This window comes from Oryctolagus cuniculus, chromosome 21 (assembly GCF_964237555.1).
Source record: "Oryctolagus cuniculus chromosome 21, mOryCun1.1, whole genome shotgun sequence".
NCBI classification, from domain to species: Eukaryota; Metazoa; Chordata; class Mammalia; order Lagomorpha; family Leporidae; genus Oryctolagus; species Oryctolagus cuniculus.
The window spans coordinates 16,710,554-16,728,278 of record NC_091452.1 but is presented as its reverse complement, the minus strand read 5'-3'; the positions used below and the strand labels follow the sequence as shown (position 1 = coordinate 16,728,278).

At 54.4% G+C, this 17,725-nt stretch overlaps 1 protein-coding gene across 1 annotated transcript; it reads right to left on the bottom strand.

Annotated features, from left to right (window-relative positions):
- Nucleotides 1-3,277: 3,277 nt before the first annotated feature.
- Nucleotides 3,278-16,579, bottom strand: UNC119B (unc-119 lipid binding chaperone B). Its single transcript, XM_051835841.2, has 5 exons — nt 16,288-16,579; nt 11,712-11,825; nt 8,618-8,729; nt 8,318-8,490; nt 3,278-6,734 (listed from the first exon to the last, which is right to left on the bottom strand). The coding sequence occupies exons 1-5, from the start codon at nt 16,529-16,531 to the stop codon at nt 6,622-6,624; spliced, it is 756 nt and encodes a 251-aa protein (XP_051691801.2). The 5' UTR covers nt 16,532-16,579; the 3' UTR covers nt 3,278-6,621.
- Nucleotides 16,580-17,725: the final 1,146 nt, after the last annotated feature.

Genomic DNA, 17,725 nt, shown 5'->3' with positions numbered 1-17,725 from the left:
TTTTTTTTTTTTAGAGTCACAGAGAAAAAGACAGAGGTCTTCCATCCATCCACTGATTCACTCCCCAAATGACCGCAGTGACTAGCGCTGGGCCACGCTGAAGCCAGGAACTCCATTCTGGTCTCTCACGTGGATGGCAGGGGTCCTACCACTTGGGCCATCTTCTGCTGCCTTCCCAGACATGAGTAAGGAGCTGCATGTGAAGAGGGACAGCCGGGACTTGACCTGGCTTTCGGATATGGAATGCTGGCACTGCAAGCAGCAGCTTAACCAGCTGTGCCACAATGCTGGCACCACAGCTTTCATTTAACAAAAAAAAAAAAAAAAAAAAAAAGGCACTTAAAGTACATGCACAATACTGTGACTGTGAAGTCCAGAACAGCCGCCAGCAAAGGCTCCGGGGTGGTCCTCACCTTTCAGTCAGCCCAGCTGGGCACCAGCCGCAGGTGGGGATACAGAGCACAGAGCACATCAAGCAGGCCCTTGTTAGGACTGCATTGTTTGGTTGGGATGGTGAATATGAATGTGAGTTACCTTTTTTTTTTTTTTTTTTTTTTTTTTGGACAGGCAGAGTTAGACAGTGAGAGAGAAAGACAGGGAGAAAGGTCTTCTTTCCGTTGGTTCACCCCCCCAAATGGCTGCTGCAGCCGGTGTTCTGCGCTGATCCGAAGCCAGGAGCCAGGTGCTTCTCCTGGTCTCCCAAGCGGGTGCAGGGCCCAAGCACTTGGGCCATCCTCCACTGCACTCCCGGGCCACAGCAAAGAGCTGGCCTGGAAGAGGGGCAATCGGGACAGAATCCGGCACCCCAACTGGAACTAGAACCCGGAGTGCTGGCACCACAGGCGGAAGATTAGCCTAGTGAGCCACACACCAGCCATGAGTTACCTATTAACAGCATGCAAGTTTCCCAGTAGAAACAGACCCAGAATTGGAACAGAGGGAAGGAACTGGCTGCTCATAGGAACTCAAGAGAACTTTTTCAATGGGTGTTGAACTTTGAAAAGTCCATGGGAGCTGGCAGTGTGGCCCAGTGGCTTAAGCTACCTGTCATGTCGGCATTCCATACAGGAGAGCCAGTTCCAGTCCCGGCTGATGCTATCTGGGAAGGCAGCAGAAGATAGCCCGAGGCCGGCGCCGCGGCTCACTAGGCTAATCCTCCGCCTAGCGGCGCTGGCACACCGGGTTCTAGTCCCGGTTGGGGCGCCGGATTCTGTCCCGGTTGCCCCTCTTCCAGGCCAGCTCTCTGCTGTGGCCAGGGAGTGCAGTGGAGGATGGCCCAGGTGCTTGGGCCCTGCACCCCATGGGAGACCAGGAGAAGCACCTGGCTCCTGGCTCCTGCCATTGGATCAGCGCGGTGCGCTGCCCACAGCGCACCGGCCGTGGCGGCCATTGGAGGGTGAACCAACGGCAAAGGAAGACCTTTCTGTCTCTCTCTCTCACTGTCCACTCTGCCTGTCAAAAAAAAAGAAGATGGCTTGAGTGGTTGGGCCCCTGCCACCCACATGGAAACCTGAAAGAAGCTCCTGACTCCTGGCTTTAGCCTGGCCTAGCCCTGGCTGTTAAGGCCATTTGGCGAGTAAACCAGTGGATGGAAGATGGATCTCACCCACCTTTTTTTTTTAAGAGTTATTTATTTGAAAGACAGAGTCACAGAGAGGCAGAGGCAGAGAGAGAAAGGTCTTCCATCCGCTGGTTCACTCCCCGGATGGCCGCCACTGGTCAGAGCTGTGCTGATCCAAAGCCAGGAGGCTCCGGGTCTCCCAAGCAGGTGCAGAGGGCCAAGGACTTGGTCCATCCTCCACTGCCTTCCCAGGCCAAGCAGAGAACTGGATTGGAAGTGGTGCAGCCAGGACTAACTGGTGCCCACGTGGGATGCCAGCACTGCAAGTAGCAGCTTTACCCGCTACACCACAGCGCCAGCCCCTCCAGCTTAAAGTTAATGTACACCCTGGGAGACAGCAGCGATGACTCAAGCAGTTGAATTCCTACCACCCACATAAGAAATCTGGATTGAATTCCCAGCTCCTGGCTCCCACCTTGCCCAGTGCTCCTGGGGGGTGAAGCAGCAGATGGGAAATCTCTCTCTGCCCTGTCCGCCCTGCCTTTCAAATAAATAAAAATGAAATTTTTTTTAAAAAAAGTTCATTTTTTTGCAAAACAACTGAAATCCATGCATACAAGGGGCTATCAAAGGTTCATAAAAATGCTTAAGAAGAAACTATGCATAATTTCAGAAATTTTTTGCACCAAAATAAACCTGCCTTTTCATTCCATTTTTCACTAACTTTTTGAAGTACTTTGTATCATGGTTGTGATGAGGGTAAGAAGTCTATATATCTGTCAAAGTGTATCAAACTGTTCTCTCACATGACATGAATTTTGGGGCCAGGGTCCTGGCGCCGCAGGTTAAGCCCCCACCTGCAATGCCAGCATCCCAATGGGCACTGGTTTGTGTCCCAGCTGTTCCACTCTGATCCAGCTCCCCGCTCATGTGCCTGGAAAAGCAGCAGAAGCTCCTGGCTTTGGCCTGGCCCCACCCTGGCCATTGCAGCCATTTGGGGAGTGAACCAGCAGATGGAAGATCTGTCGCTCCCTCTCTCTGGGTAACTCTGCCTTTCAAATAAATAAATCCTAAAAAAAAATGAATTTTACTAGTGTAACATATACCTTAATAAGCCCTTTTTTTTTTTTTTTTTTTGACAGGCAGAGTGGACAGTGAGAGAGAGAGACAGAGAGAAAGGTCTTCCTTTTGCCGTTGGATCACCCTCCAATGGCCGCCGCTGCAGCCGGCGCACCGCGCTGATCCGATGGCAGGAGCCAGGAGCCAGGTGCTTTTCCTGGTCTCCCATGGGGTGCAGGGCCCAAGCACCTGGGCCATCCTCCACTGCACTCCCTGGCCATAGCAGAGAGCTGGCCTGGAAGAGGGGCAACCGGGACAGAATCCGGCGCCCCAACCGGGACTAGAACCCGGTGTGCCGGCGCCGCAAGGTGGAGGATTAGCCTATTGAGCCACGGTGCCGGCTAATAAGCCCATTTTTAAAAGAATGTATGTAAACTTTCAATTCTCAAAGCCTCCTGGCAAAATATAAATAAAAATGATAAAAACTGCGAGCACAATGCTCTTGGCCAAGCCACCCTAGAAGCCAGAAATCCCAGAAACATGAGATAGCTTACAGAAAGGCCGTGTGAGCAGACAAGACAACCGTGGGGCACGCCCCTCCCTGCTCCTCCTGCAACACCAGGGCCCAGTCAGGAGACGAGACAGGTTGACACAAACTGAGAAAATCTTTCTTTTATTAGTGTCTCTTGTGGCAAAATAACATTTCATACAAATAAGTCAGCAGCCAACGGTCGACACAGACAACACAGACTGGAAGGAGGACCTGGGGGCAGTGGGCCAGAGGAGGACAGATCAGGTCACTGAGGCTTCTTCTATTCTGTGAAAAATAGACTCGCAGGGAAAAATATAGATTCGCACAACTTCAATGACTCTACATGATCTTTTGTAAAACAAGGGAGCACACACCCCCCCCATCCTCCTGTGGCTGAGATGCTGGGTGACGTGGAATGTGAGTGACGCGAGGTTCAGCAACTGGGCTCCCACGCAGGCACAGCGGCGCGCTCCATGACAGGGCTCCCCGGGCTCTGCCGAGGGTTTACAGAGCAGACAGAGCAGACTCCCTCACTGATGTGTGGTGACGCTGGCCACCAGAAGGTGACTTCACAGAGAAGGGACGCCGGGAGCCTCCCGGGCATGGCAGGACACGCTAAGGCAGGGCTCACCTGATTTGGCATGAGACACAGCCTACTAATTCCACTCCAGAAACAAGTCCCATTTCAACTGAAGAGCAAGTTGAAGATCGCCCAGTCACTGCCGGTGAGGGGTTAGCCTCAAACATCCCCAGCACTGTCCCTGTGCGCTGAAGTCAGATGGCCCGACTGGGGCGTCTGCAGGAAGAACGGCCCCTGAAAATGCTTTCTCCACCAGGAGGCAGTGTGGAGCCACCGCCATGAAAATGACACCAGCCATAGCCTCCTCGACTCCAGCGGTCATTCCCTACACCTGCACGACAGCACATGGAATGAAATAAGCCAGGGTTGTCTTTGGAGAAGCTAGAAGGGCACCTTAGCCCAAGGCTGTTCAGGAAAAGAGAGGTCCCCTCTGGGAGATCCCGAGGCAGAGGGGCTGGAACAAGGCCAGAAGGAGGGGCTGCAGGCAGTGGGCCCTGTGGCACCCAGTGGGCCTGCTGCCCTGCTGGGACGTGGTCCTCCAGGAGCTGCCCCTGCGACGCCAGCTCTAACAGAGGACATGGTCTCCCCAGGCAGCTAGCCTTTGCTTTTTCCCTCCTCTGCACCACCCACAAGAAACTTACTGTCAATGGCCAAATTCCTTAACAACCTGGCCTCCCGAAGGAACTTGTGACTGGCTCCCTTACTGTCAGAGAGGGTCTGACTGCCAGCTGTCACCTCAAGCTTGCGCTTCAAACTCATTCCAGCGAACAGTCCCCAGTGGTGACGCGGCTCCAGATTTCCTGAGCAGCCAGACCCAGGAACACACAGCCCCACAGGCACAACAGGAGCAGACTGGGCAAATTCCTGGCCTGCGGGGCACAGGTTGAGCGCTGGGCCTCAAAATGGTCCCCAGGGAGCCCCAGGCAAGCTACCAGCAAAGGAGACCCAGCACTACTCAGGCCACAGGGCCCCTCCTCCCTCCTCAGGGTGCTCATCCTAGCACAGGCTGCCACTGCAGACATGGGCAGCCCACCAGTGCGCAAGATGCAGCCTGCTCTGGCCATGTCCAAGACACACTCAACGGCGTCACTCTAGGAGTTCCAGAAACCACGCTTAATTAAATGTCACAGAGCAGAAACTCCCAACTGGGCCCCTGTCACAGAGAGAAGGGATGGATCATCCTGCAGCTCGTCCCACGAGGAGCAACGAGAAGCAGAAGGTCAGGGGACAGTGCCGATGACTGTCCACGGTGAGGGGGGATGATGGCCGCGCAGCTCGTCCCTGCAGCCTAAGGGACAGAACCACACTTAAGGCACCTGGATTTGTGGTCGGCTCCAGTTCTGAGAGTCATGTCTGGTGATGAGGCCCCATTCTGCAGCGGGGCGTCCAGGGCCAGCACACAGCGGTAACCTAGGGCTTTCTCAGTGAGAACGCCGCCAGCACATGGCATCGCCAAGACTCTGACCTGGCTCAGAGGACTGGGCAAAGGTTCAAGGCCACTTACACTCTGGAATCCAAACAGGGAGCAACAATGGTCAGTGGAGGCCCAGGGGATCCGGGGGGCAAAGGCTGGCCCTCCTTCCCTTGGTCCCATATGCCCTTTTTCCCCCGAGTACCGTGGGACACAGCTCTCCTGTCTCAGGCACTGTGACTTAGCCCACACTTGGGCCCTTGCTACAGACACTTTTTTACCTACACTAAACAGGCCCTGACCACAGGACACTCTTCTCAGAAGGCCATGGGTCTGGGCTGAGCGCCTGCAGCCACCCACACAGACAAGCTAGGGCACTGAGGTGGCAGCAGCCTGTCCACTGAGGGCCCCGGATACAGGCACCCACAGGATGTGCGTGGAAGTTTTCCTGAGCCTCCGTCACCCTTTCCAGACAACCAGAACAGCTCCAATAGCAATAGGAAAGGCAGACAGAAACACTCTAAGAAATCAATCCAGAGAGTTTCAGAGGCAAAGCCAACCCCCCCGGCGACGCTAGGTGGAGAAATCAAATCCCCGCTGCAACACAGCTCTGTCTCCCCACACGCGCCAGGCCAGGCCTGGGGGCCCGAGCAGGACCATCAGAAGTTCTAACCACACACCACACATGCCAGGAATACCACTGACATTTCATCAAGCCTCCCCAAAAGAAGTCTGGAAATAAAAAAACCAAAGTACAACGAGGCCCACTCTGGCCTCAAGAGATCGGACACTTTCTGTTTCAGATACTCAGAAGTTAGGAGCCAGGAGCAGCAGAGTGAGCGCACTTGGCCTCCACAGTGAGGCCAGGAAGGCACTGCCAGGCGAAGCCTTGGTCTATGCCCAGGATCCTGCCAAGGACCCCTGAAGGCCTAGAGAAGCCAGCCTTCTGCGTGGGCAGCCCCGCAGAGCCCCAGGTCCTCCTCCCTCCCGCTTCGAGATTCTTCCAGCTGGTTTTAGACTAGGCACAAGCTGAGGGCAGCTGTGCCGATGGCAACACTGGCAGTGAGAGGAGGAGTCCCTGGCAGAGGCAGACCCACCTTTCAGCTTCCCCGGCACCCAGAAACCTCTCGGCCTGGCAGAGCGATGCCTGGAGAGACCAAGTTGTCAGAACAACCAACAGACAGCTAGAACTACATGAAAATAAACTTCTTTTTTAATCTGGGTTCCAGGCACCTTACCCTAATCTTTTACTTTACTCTAGTACCTCTGGGACCTAAGGGGAGGGGCGCTGGGGAGAAAAAGTACTGGGGAAGAAACAGCACTGCTTGGCACCTCCCTTGGAGCACAGGAAACTGCCACCCCAGCTCTGGCTTCCTGGGGCCGGGTTCCAGACGTGTGGTGACAGACAGCAGCATCGAGCCCGTGGGCCAGGACCTCGTGGCCGCAGCCGAGCGCCTCCCTGTCCACTCCTGCCGCGCTTACTGGCCTCCGTTATAGGCATAGTCAGCCTTGTTGTGCATTATCAGCTTGTTGTCCACAAAGTAGAAGCTGTCAGAGCGGGTCTCATACGGATTTTCAATCATCAGACGAACTGCAAGTCAGGGCAAGAAAAAAGGCGGAGTGAGTGAGTCTGCCCCGGGACCAGCTGGGAAAGAGGCCGCATCCCCTGCGAGGGCCCTAAGAAGCGCTTCTGGAGCATGGGGGTACTCCCTGCCAGGACAATGAGGCGAGGGCAGAGGGAGCCAGCCCCCACAGGCAGGGCCCCACCCTGCCGCGACAGCCTCTTCCACACAAGAGGGGAAGCAGCTCGCAGCTGCCCCAGCCTGGACTCCTGCGGCCAGGGCCCCAGGGAAGTGTGCTGACCTCTTGCCAACAGGAACCACAGCCACTCACTGACCCGGGCAGGCCCTGGCTGCTGGCCCACTGGCCACTCTAGACACTCCTGTCCAGACCCAGAAGGCTGCCAGCCCTGTGCCCACTTCCTGTGAATGCCAGGTGGGGATGAGGGCCGGGGAGCAGAGCGCACAGAGCACAGAGCCCTCTCCAGAGACGGCTCAGGACTCGCTCACAGATGACCCAGCAGCGGCAGGCCTGCTCACCTTGGGGTCTAAATGTGATCTCCCAGCGGTTCAGACAACCACCCCGACCTCAACCACACAGGGCAGGGACGTGACCTCGGCCACGGTCTGAGTCAGTGAAGCCACGCCACTCAGAGTCCTCAGAGGTCTCAAGTGCTCTCAGTTCCCACTGTGCTAAAAAGGTACAACTCGTTTTTAAAAACGCTTGAACTCATCCAGGCCAAAGTTACCTGGTGTATGTCCAGACCTCCAAACTCTTGCTGCTCACTGGGTTTCAGAGGTAAAACTCGGAAAGCTTGTAACCTTTTCATGCAATAGCCACTCACTGCAGCCTGGCTGGGGAGGTCCAGCCAGCACAGACTGTCACAAACACCCTGCCTCACATCTCTGCCCTCCCACCCTGACCTGAACGGTACTCCACACAAGCAGAGAGCGCATGGTTTTCAACAGGACAGCCTTGAAGAGCCTGGGACTCTAAGACACCAGCCAGTGTACATGCACCCTCCCCACAAGGCAGCTAAAGCCAGGCACTGTGCACAGGAGTCCACTCACTTCCCCCAGTTACCAGCTGAGGGGCCGGGACAGCCAGGGCGAAGCCCCAGACACAGAAAGGCTGCTCCTCCTCTCCAGCTCAGCCACGCTGCAGCTTCTCTCTCAGGTCCCGCCCCGACTCCACTTCACCTAACTGCAGGCCTAACATCTTTTTGCTTTTTTTTTTTTTTTTTAATGTATTTAAAAGTCAGCATTACAGAGAGAGACAGGGAGAGACATACAGAGTGAGAGATCTTCCATCTACTGGTTCACTCCCCAGATGGCCCCAATAGCCAGGGCTGGAGCAGGTCAAAGCCAGGAGCTTCTTCCAGGTCTCCCACACGGATGGCAGGGGCCAGCTTCCACTGCTTTCCCAGGTGCATCAACACAGAGCTGGGTCGGGAGTGAAGCAGCCAGGACTTGAACTGGCACTCCCCTGTTGGCACTCGCTCAGGCACACACTGATGTAGGCATTTAGGGAGTGAATGAGCAGATGGAATCTGTCTGCCTCTCTCCCTTTCAAATCTTTTAAAAAAAATTTTTTTAAGAGTCAAGGGATACATACTGACGTCCTCAGAGAGCTGGGGAAACTCATAGATATGTTCACAAGTGTTCCTGCTGCTGGGAATGCAGAAGCCGAAGTCAAAGTCAAAGTTTTTCAGCAAGCGCTCACGGAAATAGTGCCGTTCGATCATCCGGAAGTTGGACACAGGTTTGTCTCCCACCGTGAACTCCACCCTGCAAGAGAAATCTCTGTGACTCCCACGTGGCCTCCTCCCTCCTCCTCGCCAACCCCAAACCCAACCAAGAACATTCCTCCAGGTGAACCGGCAGAACACTCCCCTCAGGAAAGAGTGGTACTCACGTAGCCCCCACGGTCCGGAGGCGGAGAAACGCTGGTGTGAACTGATAACGGACAAAGCGTCCTGCGCTGATGTCCACGTCTCCACCTTCTGCCTCCTCGTCCTCCTCCTGGTCTGAAAATGCACCCAGAATCTTCAGTGTGCCCTTTCCACACCGCCAGCCAAACCCCATGACGACAACCGATTTGCAGTACCACCTCCCACAGGGTGGGCGGCCAGTGTGTGCTGCACACCTGCGAGACACCAGGCCCTGGCTACATGCTTTGCACAAACCCCTCCACCACCCTATGAGGCAGTAGCACCTCCACCAGCCAGAGCAGGAAGCCCAAGTTCAGAGAGGTTGAAGAACACGACCGAAGCCCTTCAAACAGCAGATGAAGGAAATAGGGATTTGAATCCAAGTCTCCCTGACTCGAAGCCTGGCTTAAACACTGAGCTTTTTGCTCTTTATATAACTGGGGGGCTTAAGCCTTATCCTAAGAGTGAAGCTGGAAACAGAGCTGCAGTACTAGCCACTGTGCAAAAGAAAGAGGCCACCAGGGCCAGCACTGTGGGACAGCAGGTTAGCAGTTGCCTGCGATGCCAGCATCCCATATGAGTGCCAGCTCAGGTCCTGGCTGCTCCACTTCTGGTCCAGCTCCCTGCTAATGTGCCTGGGGAGGCGGTGGAAGACGGCCCAAGTGCTTGGGCCCCTACCACCTGCATGGGAGACCCAAATGGAATTCTAGGCTCCTGGCTTTGGTCAGGCCCAGCCCCGGGCATTGCAACCATTTGAGAACTGAACTAGGGGATCTCTCCCCTCCCTCCCTCTTTGTAACTCCCCCTTTCAAATACATACATAAGAAACTAGCAGTGGGTAAAGCTACCACCTACAGTGCCATCATCCCATATGGGCGCCAGTTTGAGTCCTGGCTGCTCTACTTCTGATCCAGCTCTCTGCTATGGCCTGGGAAAGCAGAAGATGGCCCAAGTGCTTGGACCCCTGCACCCACATGGGAGACCCAGAAGAAGCTCCTGGATCCTGGCTTCGCATTGGCCCAGTTCTGGCAGTGGTAACTATTTAGGGAGTGAACCAGCGGATGGAAGACCTGTCTCTTTCTCTACAACTGCCTCTCTGTAACCCTGCCTTTCAAATAAATAAATTTTTTTAAAAAAGGCGGAACTAGTCAAAAAGTTCTTTCTGGAACATAAACACTTCTGTTTGCTTCAGAAATTATTTCAGAATTATGAGAAATTATTTTGTTATTTACTTCGAAGCCTTGGAGTACTGTACTTCCTGGGACTGAGGTCTAGTCAAGGCCACTCTAGGCCCAGCCCTCGAGCACCTGGGCGAGGGTGAAGCACGTGAGTGATGGTCCAACGTGTATGGCCTCCACCAGGTGAATGCTGGCCTGCTGCGGAACATTCCTAAACCCAGATCCAAGTTGTAAAACGGACTCGAGAACCGTTCTACTGTGACCAAGGCACCAGCACCCTCCGGGTCTATGCTGAACACGGACCTTCTCAGCATCAGCCATCTCTGCCAGCGACACCTCCAGAGTGGGCAGCCACACTGAGGAGGGTTCACACCTGCAGATTCTAGAGCCCGGGCTCCAAGACGGGATTCCAAGAGTGAGACCAAACCTTCTCAGGGGCTTGAACTCACCAGAACAAGGGCAGCAGGAAGGTGGTGGCTACTCCACGTGAGTGAAGATCCTCAAACAGAGACTGGAGAGTTTGAGAATGCAGACACTTTCTAGTATCTGCGGTGGCCCTCCTGACAGAGGTCAGTTTTGTCTGAAATGACTACTCTGTGCCCAGTCTAATCCAAAGCCACACAGCCATGGTAGCCCTGGAATCCCTGAGACATCCAAAGTACCCGGATGAGCGACTTGGGATGAGAACACCACAGACCCAGGAAGCCAGAGGCCCTGACCTTAGGCATCTTGGTCAGAACCAGCTTACGACAGCATAAAGGACATCAGATGGGGGCGAGACCAGGGCTTTAAAGTTGGCACTGTAATTACTCTGAGCTGAAACTCTCAAGAAAGTCTTTTCACTTCTCTGAGATGCTACTGCCTGCCTTGACAAATTTTCTGGCTCTTTCTCAGTAGCAAATCAGGTAAGAAAAGCTTTGCAAATACAAGCTTTCATCTGAGTGGATACCACATAGGCGCTGTGTATGGATGTTCTAACAACTAACTCCAGGGGGCGCCAAATCTCCAGTGAGGCATTCCAAAGACTTGTAACAGGGTCTCCTGGCCAAGTATGAATCACCCTGGAAATGCTTCAGAGGCACAGGAAGTGCCCAGTCAAGCCTAATTTAAGGAATCCTAAATAGGTAAGCTATAGGTCTCTTCTTCCAGAAAAAGGCAGAGATTAAAACCAAAGCACTATGTAACGGAGAGCAAGACGAAACTGCCTTTCGGTCTGGACTGGACCCCTCAGTTTCAGGACTCCGGGCTCAGGTGAGTTTTCCTCACTGCAGTTTAATTGCAAGGAGTCCTTTGCTAGCTGGGGCAATATGATAAGAGAGAGAAGGGCTGGGTGTCCGGGCTAGGGTGAAGACACTGATTAGGACCGCTGTCTCCTCTCCAGGCAGTGCCTGGACTCAAGGCCTGGCTCCAGCTCCTGATTCCAGCTTCTTGCTAATGCAGAACCGAAGGCAGAGGTGATTGCTTAAGTAACTGAGTCCCTGCCACCCACCTGGGAGACCCAGAATGAGTTCCTGGCTCTTGGCTTCAGTCTAGCCTAGCCCCAGCCACTGTGGACATTTAGAGAGTGAACCAACAGATGGGAGATCTCGGAGTGTCTAGGTCTCACTCTGTCTCTCAAATACATACATTTTTTAAAAGATGAAAGAGCACAGGACCTTAACAAGATACCATTTGGGAATTCTGGGCCTCTGTTCATTCTCTGTGAAACGGGGGCGACAGCTCGTCACAGGGGTGTGAAGACCACACGGGCAGAGGAGCAGCGAGCCACTCAGGAAAGTTGCCAAGCAGCCCTCCCGGCAGAAGGTGGATGCGGGAGCCAAGAAATGAGCCGCGACAGCACACCGTTCTGGATTCAGACCCCTCGGCCCTGCCAAGCGGGCACCACCACCTCGAGGCCTACCTGAAACGCAAGGCTTGGCAATCTCAAAAAGCACCGTCCCTGTCTCCAAATCCCGAATCTTGAAGCGGGTGAAGTCAATACTGTAGATGTTGTCCTCGGGTTTACATAAATAATCTGAAAATGAGAAAGAAACCACTGCTGGTGAGGAATCTCCCAAATCCACACTCCAGTTGAGAAGCCAGCGCGGGTATTTTCCCTCTACAATCCACCTGCTACAGCCCCTGGGATTTCTCTTGTGTCATCGTAAGCAACAGCTGTGTGAAGAGAATCAGGGGATCCAAAAAAGCAAAAACGGGCAGGGGCTTTGCATGATGGACGGTCAGCAAGCTTTCATACAGGGGACAGGAAAGGGATTTCTCTGGAAACATCTACAACGCTTTCATTATCAACGTGGTGTCACAATAGGACGGAACTCCTTTAAGAAATCCATTTCAAAACATTTATACTGATTTAACAGACAGTATGATTGCTGCCTTATTTATAAGCCAAACATGCATATGAGAAAGCAGGGGTCAGCAAACTCTATAAAGGGTGAGACTATGATTTAGGCCGCGTACACATCTGGCCTAGCAGGTAAGACACAGGTTAAGCGAGACACCTGCCTCCCACAGCGGAATGTCTGGGTTTGATGCTGGGCTCTAGCTCCAGACTCCAGCATCCTGCTAGAGCAGGCTCTTGGAGGCAGCAGTGATGGCTCAAGTATTTGGGTTTCTGCTGCTCATGTAGGAGACCTGGACTGAGTTCCTAGCTCCTGGGTTTGGCCTGGCCCAGACCCAATCACTGTAGTCATTTGGAGAGTGAAACCAGTCAATGAGGGCTCTGTCTGCTGCTCAAATTATTTAATAAATTGGGGCTGGCACTGCGGCAGCAGGATAAGCCACCTTCTACAGTGTCAGCATCTTATATGGGTGCCAGTTCAAGTCCTGGCTGCTCCACTTCCAATCCAACTCCCTGCTAATGCACCTGGGAAAGCAGCAGGGAAGAAGGCCCAAGTGCTTGGGCCCCTGAACCCTTGTGGAAGTCCCAGATGAAGCTCCTGGCTCCTGGCCACTGCAGTCATCTGGGGAGTGAACCAGGGGATGGAAGATCTCTCTCAATGTCTCTCCCTCTCTCTAATTCTTCCAAATAAATAAATCTTTAAAATAATTATTTAATAAATTAAGGCACTGTGGCCACATGGACTTTGTCAGAACCACTCAAATCTGTCTTCACAGCACAAAATCATCCACAGACAATACACAAATGAATAAGTGTGACCCTAGTCCAATAAAATCATATTTAGCGATGCTGAAATACGAATTTTATACAATAACCACATGTCACCAGATTTTAATTTTTTTAAAGATTTATTTATTTTACTTGAAAGTCAGAGTTAGAGAGAGGCAGAGAGAGAGAGAGGTCTTCCATCCGCTGGTTCACTCCCCAAATGGTTGCAATGGCTTGAGCTGCACCAATCTGAAACCAGGAGCAGAAGTTCTTCTGGGTCTCCCCCATGGGTGCAGGGTCCCAAGCACTTGGGCCATCTTCTACTGCTTTCCCAGGCCATAGCAGAGAGCTGGATCGGAAGTGGAGCAGCTGGGACTTGAACCAGCATCCATATGGGATGCTGGTACTGCAGGCAGCAGCTTTACCCACTACACCACAGTGCTGGCCTCCCAGATTTTACTCTTATTGTCTTTGTCCAACTACTTAAAAAGGAAAGACCACTTTTAGATTTTTTTGATTGTGTGGGTTACACAAAACTATACAGTAGACCACACACGCTCAGGCACCAGGATAAACTTGCCAGTGACGGCATTAGGTCCACATCATTAAAACCTAAAACCTACAACCTGAGCATCACAGCAAAATAACACTGACCACAAAAATGTCACTGACTGGGGCCAGAGCTGTGGTGCAGTGGATAAAGCCAACGCCTGTGACACCAGCATCCCACATGGGAGCCAGTTCCAGTCCTGAATGCTCTGCTTCTGATACAGCTTCCTGCTAATGCACCTGGAAAAGCAGCAGAAAATGGCCCAAGTCTTTGGGCCACTGTACCCACATGTGAGACCCTAAGGAAGCTCCTGGCTTCAGTCTGGCCCAGTGCTGGCTGTTGTGACCATTTGGGAAATGAAACAGCAGGTGGAAAATCTCTCTCTCTGTAACTCTACCATTCAAAAAAAAAAAAAAAAAAAAAAAAAAACACCTGGGGCCGACACTGTGGCATAGCAGGTAAAGCCACTGCAGTGCTGATACCCCATATGGGCACCAGTTCAAGTCCCGGCTGCTCCACTTTGACCTAGCTCCCTACTGATATGCCTGGAAGAGCAGCAGAGGATAGACCAAGAGCTTGGGCCCCTGCACCCACATGGGAAACCCAGATGAAGCGCCAGGCATAGGCCTGGCCCAGCCCTGGCCATTGTGGCCATTTTGGGGGAGAGAACCAGCAGATGGAAGTTTCTCTCTCTCTCCATATATTATATATATATATATATATATATATATATATATATATGTATATGTCCGCCTTTCAAATAAATAAAAAGATTTGTTTATTTATTTCAAAATCAGAGTTACAGAGAGAGAGAGACCTTCCATCCACTGGTTCACTCCCCAAATGGCTGCAATGACCAGAGCTGCTGAGCCAAAGCCAGGAGCTTCTTCTGGGTCTCCTATGTGGGTGCAGGGGCCCAAGGACTTGGGCCATCACCTACTGCTTTCCCAGGCCATAGCAGAGAGCTGAATAGGAAGTGGAACAGTAGGTCTCGAACTGGCATCCATATGGGATGCCAGCACTGCAGGCGGCGGCTTAACTGGCTACACCACAATGCCAGTCCCCTCAAATAAATAAGTCTTTAAAAAGTAAAATCACTAAGCCGGCGCCGTGGCTCATTAAGCTAATCCTCCGCCAGCACCCCAGGTTCTAGTCCAGGTCGGGGCACCAGATTCTGTCCCAGTTGCCCCTCTTCCAGGCCAGCTCTCTGCTGTGGCCCGGGAGTGCAGTGGAGGATGGCCCAAGCGCTTGGGCCCTGCACCTACATGGGAGACCAGGAGGAAGCACCTGGCTCCTGGCTTCGGATTGGCGCAGTGCCGGTCGTAGCAGTCATTTGGGGGGTGAACCCACAGAAAAAGGAAGACCTTTCTCTCTGTCTCTCTCTCTAACTCTGCCTGTCAAAAAAAAAAAAAAATCACTGATTTCCTTCCATGACAACTCCTGAACAGCATCTTCTCCACAACTCATTCTGACACCTTATATTATGTGTAAGTTGTTCTTGTTTTACAAGCTGTCTCTTTAGAAAAAAACAGGCACACTGGGCGCGAGTGAGTATCTGGTAACTGCAGAGAAGGCTGTGCTGCCAAGCCTCTAGAGAAGAACCTGCTTAATCGAACAGACAAGATGTGGACGAGACCAAGAGAACCCAGGGGTCACGGCGTTCTCTCTGTGGCTTTCTCCAAAAAGCTGCAAAAGCAGGTTTAGCAATGGCACCACTCCCAAGCCCCCAGAGAGACCTGAGTGTGCCCCAAGAGCGATGCGCAGGGCCAGGCCCTGGAACGGCCTGGCTCACCCGTATCAGGAGAAAGCGCAAGGTCATAGGTCAAGGGCCGAGCATTTCTGTCCTCTCAAGAGACTGAAAATTAGACTGGGTGAGAACGGAAGCTGAACGGCAAGACTGCAGATCCACTCCTGTGCACAAAGGACAGCTCTGCCCCAAACAGTGGTGGACACTGGTGACATGACAACATTCCCAGTACAACTACTTTAGGAGCCGGAATTCCCTTTTGCACAGGCTGGACCAAGGCCTACTTCCCTCAAACTCCCAGAACACTGAGCCACCTGGGATCAGGTCGGCCTGATCACAGCAGGGGTCAGCGGTCTGCAGGGGTGGGGGTGGGGGCCTCAGCAGGTGACTGCAAACTCCTGGGCTTGGCTGAAGGGAACAAGCTGGGGAGTGAGCACCGGGCTCCCTCCCAGGAGGGCTGCCTTTTCCGCCAGATGCGCATTTTCTAAAGAAACGCCAAGCGCAGGATTCACGTGTTGGAGTTTGTACCTAAACTGCAACTTTATTAACAACTTCTGTGGATGGGGCGGCACAGCTCTAAGTGTGCACGACGACATGCCAAGGCCATGTGTTCTGAGTTAGAAAGAGGCCACCAGCACACAAAGGGGCACCGCCGGCGACCCAAAGAGGGGTGGGGTGGGGGCGGGGCTGTCAGGGGCCGGGGCGGAGGGAAGAGCAGCGAAAAGCAGGTAGGGGCTCCGGCCTGGCAGCGGCTGCGCGAGCTGAGGGAGACCGGCGAGGACGCCTGGCCCGGCGGGAACTTCAGGGACGGCTGGGGCGGGGCGGGGCCGCGGGGTCGAGGCTCCGGCCGGCCCACGACCCCTACTCTATCGGGTACCGCGGGGGCGGGGATGGGCCCGGCCCGAGCGGCCTGGCCGGAGCCACGCTCCCGGTCCCCCCTTCCCCACCGGGTCTCGGCGAGGGTGGCGAGGGCAGTAGGGAGCGCGGCCTGGGCCGACCGAGGGGGCCTGGGTGGCAGACAAGGGGCGCGGGGGCCCGGCGCGAGGGGAGGGCGCGGCCCGCCCGGCACTCACTCTCGGTGACCCGGCCGAGGCGCAGGACGTGCTCGGGCCGGATGGTGTCCAGCGCCAGCAGCTCCTGCTCCGTGACCGCTGTCCCGATGCCGTCGTCGGCCGCGTGGTGGGGCGCCTGCCGCCGCGCCTTGAGCCTGTTCAGGACGCCGCCGCCCGCCTTCTTCTTCTCCTCCTTGCCAGCCACCAGCCCCCCGGGCCCCGCCGCCGACCCCGCGGCCGCAGCCTTCGGGTTCGACCCGTTCATCGCTCCGCCGCCAAGATGGCCGCCGCCTCCACAGCGCCGTAACTATGGAGAGCGGGGGCGGGGCCGGCGGCACCTGGGCGGGGCGGGGCCTGGGCGGGGCGGGGCCTGGGATGGGCGGCCTTCCTCCGGCCGCGGGCCCGGCAGGTGGTGCGCCTCGGGGGTCCCAGGGGTTTCTGCGGACTCGGCACGTGGAGATGTTTTTTAATATCTCCAGGAGAGAATGTCCATTAGAAACCGCGCTTTGCAATGCAAAGGCCCGTCGAAAGCAAGCTTCCGGAACAGACTCATTTCTGAGGCCTGCCTCCAGTGCCTTGGGCTGGGCCTTGTGCAGTAAGGACGCAGGCATGAGGACAGGGATGAGGCTCCCTTATTCACCACTGTATCCTGGGCAGCTTGGTAGGGGCTCCATAATGTAGGTGAGAGTGAGCTGTTAGTGAAAGTCTGAGCGGCCCCAGCCTGAGAGGGGGGGACTTCATATACTTCTGTGACATACATCACTCATTATGGGGACACGTTCCCTGGACAAGCCAGGTGGGAATCAACGAGAAAACAAGACTGCTGACTGCAGCAAAGGTGCCAGGAGAGCGCCCAGGAGTGGCTGGGCCAGGCCCAAGCCGGGAGCATTTCTCACTATCTTCTCAGGCACATTAGCAGCAGCTGGGACTTGAACCAGCGCTCAAGCATGGGATGCTGGCATCACAGGTGGGCACCCCCGCCCGCTGCACCACAGTGCCGGCCCCCAGGTTGTTGCGTCCCCAGGGAATCAGGATCTGTGTACCTTAGACCCCAGGTTGTTGCGTCCCCAGGGACTCAGGACCTGTCTACACTCCTCTCTGTCGAAAGCCTGGACCTGAGTCTGCTAGTCTCAGCCATACATACATGGCCAGGGTGAAACTCTACCCCTCCCTCGATGGGCAGCCTCCAGACCCGACTGCTGCCAGGCTTGGTGGGTCCCTCTCGCTGGACGTGAGGGGCGAAGGAGGAACCGACTGGCCTCGCCTGGTCCCTAGACAAAGTCTAAACGTGCCCTTGCCCCTGCCGCCCAGCTGGGTGGAACAGTCTGTGGCCCAGTTCCTATCTAAATGCTGTCCTGTATTTAAGAGATTAGCTTCTGGTGGCACTCACCAGACCCACTCAGGGGGATTCTAGTAAATGTGCTCAGAGACTTTGCAAGCAGCTCTTTTTGAACCGCTC

Coding starts and splice junctions, on each gene's coding strand:
- UNC119B (XM_051835841.2), bottom strand. CDS start 16,531: ATGAACGGGTCGAACCCGAAGGCTGCGGCCGCGGGGTCGGCGGCGGGG. Junction 8,730..11,711: donor TGCCAAGCCTTGCGTTTCAG/GTAGGCCTCGAG, acceptor GTGCATTTTCAG/ACCAGGAGGAGGACGAGGAG. Junction 6,735..8,317: donor CCAGCTCTCTGAGGACGTCA/GTATGTATCCCT, acceptor CCTGACTTGCAG/TTCGTCTGATGATTGAAAAT.